The 7,033-nt window shown below is 38.4% G+C and overlaps 1 protein-coding gene across 1 annotated transcript in view; it reads right to left on the bottom strand.

Moving 5' to 3' along the window:
- LOC107098812 overlaps window positions 1–2,317 on the bottom strand; it is a 5,779-nt gene extending 3,462 nt beyond the window's left edge. The window contains exons 1-3 of the mRNA XM_015396660.1: window positions 2,176–2,317; window positions 950–1,288; window positions 645–704 (exon numbers count right to left, since the gene is read on the bottom strand). Of these exons, the coding sequence (XP_015252146.1) occupies window positions 645–704; window positions 950–1,288; window positions 2,176–2,281 (505 nt within the window). The 5' untranslated portion in view covers window positions 2,282–2,317. The remainder of the gene's footprint in view (window positions 1–644; window positions 705–949; window positions 1,289–2,175) is intronic.
- Window positions 2,318–7,033: the final 4,716 nt, after the last annotated feature.

Raw genomic sequence — 7,033 nt, 5'->3', positions numbered from 1 at the left:
CTATCTATCTATCTATCTATCTATCTATCTATATTTTTTTTCTTTTCACAACCAGGTGTTGTATGTGTTTATAGCAGATAGCAGACCTTCTTTATTAGCTTGTGGTGCCTTTTTATGTAATTTGCTCTGATGCTATTATCCCAGCAGATGATGGAGGAAGAGATCACCCTCTCCACAACAGACAATTAGAAGATATGTGGCATTTTGCTGCAACACCAAAGGGCCAAATCTTCCTTAGAAAGTCCAGTCCATCTCTTCTTGTAGACGGCTTCACAGTTGCATCTCTAGTCTAGTTTGTTGTCCAGGTGAACACCAAGGTACTTCTACTCCTCCACCATCTCCAATTCTTCTCCCATAACGTTAATGTGATTTAACTTGTTTCTGCTTCTTCTGAAATCTACAATCATCTAATTTGTTTTGTTGACGTCTGGAATCAGATGATTGTTTCCACACCCTGACACAAAGTGGTTCACTAGTTCTCTGCAATAGTGACCAAAGAGCAGAAACATCTCCTTCACCATCAGAGTTCTGCTGTTCAGACATTAGAACCACTAAATTCCAAAGATGCTCCATCAGCAGAAGGATCTGGGACTTTTACAGAAATTATGACAACGATAAAATGAAGTAGATTTAATGTAGATCACCTGTCAGACCATCAGAACCATCTCTGTTCTCTCCATTATCTTGGCTTTCATGATTGGATCCTGTAGAACAGATCAAGGTGTTAGTGGGAGATTTTAGGATAATTAATGGCCTGTCCTGGCATCACATTTTATCAAGTTAAAGGAGTCCGGATTCATTCATTGATTCATTCATTCACACACTGATGGTGCTAAGCTAACATCAAGGTAGCCGCAGCTGTCCTGGGCATACTGATGGGAAGTAAAAACATCTGATCTGAGATGTTTCCACCATAAAGAACCAGGAAGGTTCTGATCCAGATACTCACCCAGAGGAAGAACGTTGAGTGTGATGGTGCTGATTGGTTTAATGGCTCTCTTCCTGCGGACTGTGTTTTTTAGAACATAACACTCATATGTTCCGCTGTCTTCAGACGTCACGTTCTTCAGAACCAGAGAAACGTCTCCGTTCTGTAGGTCCTTCAGCTCCACTCGGCCCTTGTAGCCCGGTTTGGGGATTTTTGGGTCTAAGTTTTGGTTTCTTAGTATGAGAACGTATTCTAGGTGTTCTCCAGGTCGGCTCCACTCCACCACTTTAAAGGGCATGTACCCCTTAGCCTTGCATGGCAGAGTAACGTCTCTTCCAATCACAGCGGAGATGTTCTGATCTACAGGAGAGACACAACACAGAGCAGCTTAACAAAGAGGAAACTCAGGAGTCGCCTGGTAGATATCCGACTTCGTCATCCTGGATACTAAGGACAATATGTAGAAGAACAATGAGAAACACTGTGGAGAACAGAGAACTTAGAGTCAATAACTAACTGCAACGAAACAGAAAATCAGGTTCTTATTAGACAAACTGTTATTTTCCTCTAACCAAAATGTTTTAATGGGATTAAAATCTGTTCAAGTTTAATAATCTGAATAAACCTAAATCTAAATCAAACAATCTAATCTTGAGCTGTGTTCCCCTGCATCAGCTTTTAATTAGTACAGAGGAGATTTGACATGTACTGAGCTGTTAACTTCAAGCAGCTGCAGAGGAAGAGTTTAAAAAAAGAAGAGCAGACACAGAGGGGTTCTGGTTCTGAGAGCAGCTGTCTCATCCTGATCTTGGGTTACAGAATGAGAGAGGGAGGAGGAAATGAGTGCACATCTCCTCCCTTCATCTATATACACATGCAGTCAGTTTAACCTTATCAGGCTGTTAATGTTTAACTTATGTCAAGTTCCTCATTCGGTTCAGTAGGCTGTAAAGTTCTGTTTCTAGTGTTACAGTAAAAACACATCAGTATGGGGAAGGTAGGCTTAATATTATAAACATTTCAAACAAAGTGCTGAAGGCATTACAATAAAAACATAAAATACATAAATAGAAATGTAAAAAGTATGAAAACAGGACTTGTAAGAATTTTTCAACTTATAAAATGGAAATGAACAACAGGTAGTCTGTATTTTCTACACCTTAAAATAGGGGGTTTTCTATTCGAGAAAGAAAAGAAAAAGGGAATTAAGGAAACAGAAACGGTAAGTATAAATCTATAAAACCCACCTTCTGGAGAGGCAGAAATGGCTTGACAGAGACCCACAAGAATGAGAAGGACCACCCTGCCCATGTCTCTTATTCCTGAGGTCGGACATAGACAGAATCTTCTCATTCCTGTGGAAATCTGCAGACGTGATGTTGCTTCTACAGCACTCAGAAAATGTCTGCCTGAAAGATGGATAATCAAATGTTAAGTAGAGAGAAACTCAGCCCCGCCCAGAGGGAGAGCACTGTGCTGACAATGGCTGTAAAACATTATAGAACATATCAGGAAACGAAACAAGAAACTTAAGGTTGATCTATTATTGTTATTAGATTTATACATTGCTGGATTTTGAAAGCGCAACTTAAAATAGATCAGCTAAACAGCACTATGAATAAATACTGAGCACTAGAGGAGCTTTGAGGTGCAGCAAAGAGGTGCAAGGGGGACTGTGAATAAAAAATAAAGTCCTATACAATGAAAAAAAGACATAGGGAGAATGAAAGAGCAGTTTATAAATCTCATTGGACAGTTATTCACTTGATTATTCAGTTAGATTTAAATCATTCAGGTTTCAGTCCAATTGCACATTTACTGATCATGGATCAAACTACATTACAAAATGCAGAGATAACATTTGTATAACATTATACAATGAGTGTTATGAATACGTGTAATGAAGCCATCCCAAAGTCTCCCATTTACAATATTCCTGTCAGGGCTTCTGTCTGTGTGTTTGTGTTTTGTGTTCGTCTCCCTTCCACCTGGTTCTGGTTCTCCTCCTCACACACCTGCTGATGGTTACCTCGTTAACGGAGTGCTCTTAAGCTGCTGATTGCCACTACCTCGACGCCAGAGTGTTTGTCAGTTTTGGGTACTCTAGCCAAGCTGAGTTTTTGCTGAGTAAGACTGAGTTCTTGTCAACCTGAGTTTAAACTTTGTTTTTTGTCTTTGCCTCTCGGCAGGAAGTAATCCTGCAAACTGGATATTTCGGACCTTCACTCCCTGTAGGGATCAACTGAGCCTCAGACTGAGCTGGGAATTCAAACAGGAGGTTTCGATCCAGTTACCTAGAGAGGACGTTGAGTTTACACACTGAGCAAGGGAATCATCTCCACAACGACCCGTTCAAGTACCGCAGGAAATCTGAGTGACAGTCAGTTTCCACGTTCACCAACAACCGACCGTGTTCTTCTCTCACTGAGCCCGAACTAATCGCTGTGTCTTCCCCTCACCTTCCAGTTCCGGCTGAGCAGAGTTCAGAGCAACACTGCACCATGCTTTATCTCTTCAATGAAACCTGTTAAATCTTTTCCCCTGGCCTCTCTGAATTGGTTTCTCTGCATGTGGGTCCGAGCTTTAGATAAAACCATGACAGTTCCAGAGTTTAAGCCTGATATAAGGAAAACACTCAACAAAATATAACCTGTTAAAACTGCAGATAATTATATTACTGCCTTTTACAAATATATATTACAGCATTTTACAAATAAACACATTTAGAAGGCCGTTGCAACATTTAATTTGTGATTTTAACAAATACTGTACTGTATTTAGATGATTGGATGGGTAAATAACACCCTAACCTCCAATTACTGTGGAACACTTGCTTCCCCGTGAGTATGGAAAGTCATTTGTGTATTTATTCAGCTCAATAAAGGCTTGTGTTTGCAGTAGAGTATTGACAGCAGAGGAACAATAACTTTTAGAATCACTAATTAATTAATTAGAATTAGACTGATTTAATTAATTAATTAGACTGAAAAATCGGAAATCGAAAAATCTGCATACTGACTAATGCAAAAATAGATTTGGACGAGCTGTCAGCTGATCTTCTCTGTGTGTGAACGATGTTTGCACATTTTCAGACATGCAAACCTTAATTAGACCAAACCATAAGTAAGGGTTGACACTTCAGTCCTATTTAAGTTGCATGATTTGATTAGCGTAGCACTAAGCAACCAGCCCCACAATATAAAGAGGTACCTGCTATGAGCCAGAATGGCTCACTGTGATTCAGAGGTTCAGGCGCTTTAGAAGCATCAACCCGAAATCTGAAGATTTCTGTCTTCTATACTTTTTACATTTTTTTGTCTAAACATTTATGAAAATATTTTAAAACCAAACTAGTTTTCCATATAATCATTCAGATCATTTTTAAATTCTAGGATAATTTGTGATATTTTTAGAAATGCTAATAGGAGCTTTTAAAGATGACCTTTGCTTTAAGCAGGTTGGTAAGACAATATGCAAATGGAGAGTAAGATGATTTAGGTTTCAAGAATGTAAATAAATATTCATGATCTTATTTTAAATTCATAGTATCAAATGATTTTGTTGTTAAGGGCGGAAATCCCCCTTCCTTTGGCAGATGATCTTATTTACCTGCTCAAATAAGCGGAAATCAGTTTTTACAGTGTGATCAGTTTCTTATGATGAAATATGCATAAAAACTGGATTGTAGCTGATTTCTCCCTCAGACCAATTCAATATTTTACAATTTTCTTGAATAATATTTAGAAATTATGAAAAATTACAGGTTTGCAGTTAACTTCATAAAGTAGAAAATGTTCTCTTGCTCTGTTATTTATTTGTGTTATTACCTCTGCCAAGGAGGTTATGTCTTTGATTTGTCTCTTTGTCTGTTTTCAAAATAACAAAAAGACTTGCAGAAATTTCCAGAGAAGAAGCAAAACAAGAAATTTGGTAAAAACAAGGTTTCAGCCACGTGTTTAAAAAACAGAAGACAGCAGTCAGATGATGACTGAACTGAAACAGGGATGTTTCTGTTTTTTTTATTCTCTGACAAATTTCACATAATTTAGAAGAAAGAGAAGCTATAAAAACTTGCCAGATGAGCTTTGAAGAGTTTGTCTGTTGTCTTTTAGCCTGGTTTTCTGCAGCCTGGTCCTCATGGCAGCCAGGCTTTAGGATCGATGGAGGCAAAAATTGTTGTTTATTATCATCCCTTCCTCATTACGACAGGAAAAGGACAGAACTGTCAGATTATTCACGTTAGATGTGATCTAGCATGCCGCAGTGTGCAAAGAGCCTGAACCAGTTACTGATTTTGACTTTATGCACATTTCATCCTCTTACTGGAGTTTTATCATTTGGCTTCTGACTGCAGGTATTTCTGCACATTCTTCCATTTGCATGTTTTCAAGCAATACAAGGCCTTGTCTATATATAGACTCAAACTTACTGCAGATCCAAACATTTGAATTGAGAAAGCTTCCTGGAGAGGTGGCAAAAGGTCTTCAAATCTTGGAAACCAAGTCCAGTGGATATTTTTTGAACTTTTACTGAATTTCTGCAGATGCATTATGTTCATTTAAACAGAGCATCTTTTCACAGGGATGCTTCAGAGACCAGCAGGTCTTTGCTTTAGCAGAGCTCAGGTGTTGTTTTCTCTGCATAAACTCTTTCTGCTGTGAACAGGATGGAGGTTCTATAAAAAAGCTCATAGATTATGAAGATCATAGCTCATAGATAAGAATGTGAGATCAAGCTTAGGCAGCTTGAAAGACTGCCTTTTACCAGTAACTCAAAACAAGAACAGAAAGTAAAAAAAGTTTGAAAGGTCAGATAAGGAGTGTTAAAAAAAACAAAACACATTTCAATAGCAGGATAATTAATAGTGCTGCATATAAAAGGAAAACAATGAAAAGAATTTGGCAGGATAATGACAAAGGGGAAGTTTTTATTATTTTAATCCAATCAGATCTAATGACAGGCAGAGCTGTGGGTTAAACATGGAGGAAGAGTTCAGTTGGCACAATTTCTTCTTACGTTTTGTAGTTTACTTGGTGAAATTTGGAAGTTTTATCAAAAAAAACAAAATTTTGTCTGGAAAAAACTTTGTTTCTGGACCTGATCTGCTGACTGACTGACTCTGTAATAGATCATGTGTTCTTTTTAAAGCATTACAGCTGCTTTAAATGTCAAATATATAAAAAAAAATTATACACGACGAATGATTTCAGATGTATTGAAAGTGGAAATGTTCCATAATTTCCCGCTATGATGCATTTTGATGATCTAACTATCAGTTTAGACTTTTGGCATTTAGAACATGATGGTGAAGACTGAGTCATCAGTCTGAGCCTGCAGATACTTTAAGAATAGAAACAGCATCAGATAGATTTAATCATTTCTTCTCAGCATTTAAATCTTGCAGAACAACAACACACTAACTCTAATTTGGACATAAAAACTGAACTAAAGGCCCTTTTAATGGAGTTTTTGTAATTTGTGTAATCTGAGTGGAGCAGAATGAAGAGCCCTGCCTCCCAATACGATAGGTTTCATTTCTTTAGAAAGCAGCCTGTGTTTACCCTGAAAGCATCATGTTCCTGCCAAACACGTCCGCCACCTTTAGAGCCTTTTATGAGATTGAACTTTCTCTCTGGGCTAACAGCCAACTGCTGATGGAAAACTACCAGCCTCCGCCCTCAGTACTGTTTGAAAACAAGCACATTTTTTTTTTCCAATTAGGCCTCCTCAGGGCTTTTATGATCTGCGGACAGATGAACATGGCGATGAGGCTCAGTATGAAACGTTCCTGTTGATTTTTCCCTGATAGATTCAGCCTCATTGATAATGGGACCTGATGGAGCGTTCAGGGACCGGAGCTGCAGCTGGATCATATATGCTGGCTTTTTGCTTGTTGTATTAGTTCTCGCTGACTGTCAAACAGTTTGACCTTTGAAAATAAAGTTCCTGTTCTTATCTGCTCCATAATAAATTAATCTCATGGATCCAGTGAAACAGGGGACTTTATGCTGCAGCAGCTGTTTGCTCTTTTACAGAGTGAATAAAGCAGCTGTCTGCAGAGACCACAGATCCCCTCAACAAGTCTGACTCTGTCTGGACCTGCAG

The sequence above is a fragment of the Cyprinodon variegatus genome, unplaced genomic scaffold (genome assembly GCF_000732505.1).
Source record: "Cyprinodon variegatus isolate N-32 unplaced genomic scaffold, C_variegatus-1.0 Scaffold811, whole genome shotgun sequence".
Lineage (NCBI taxonomy): Eukaryota > Metazoa > Chordata > Actinopteri > Cyprinodontiformes > Cyprinodontidae > Cyprinodon > Cyprinodon variegatus.
The sequence above is the reverse complement of the archived record's forward strand: the minus strand, read 5'-3'. Positions and strand labels throughout refer to the sequence as shown.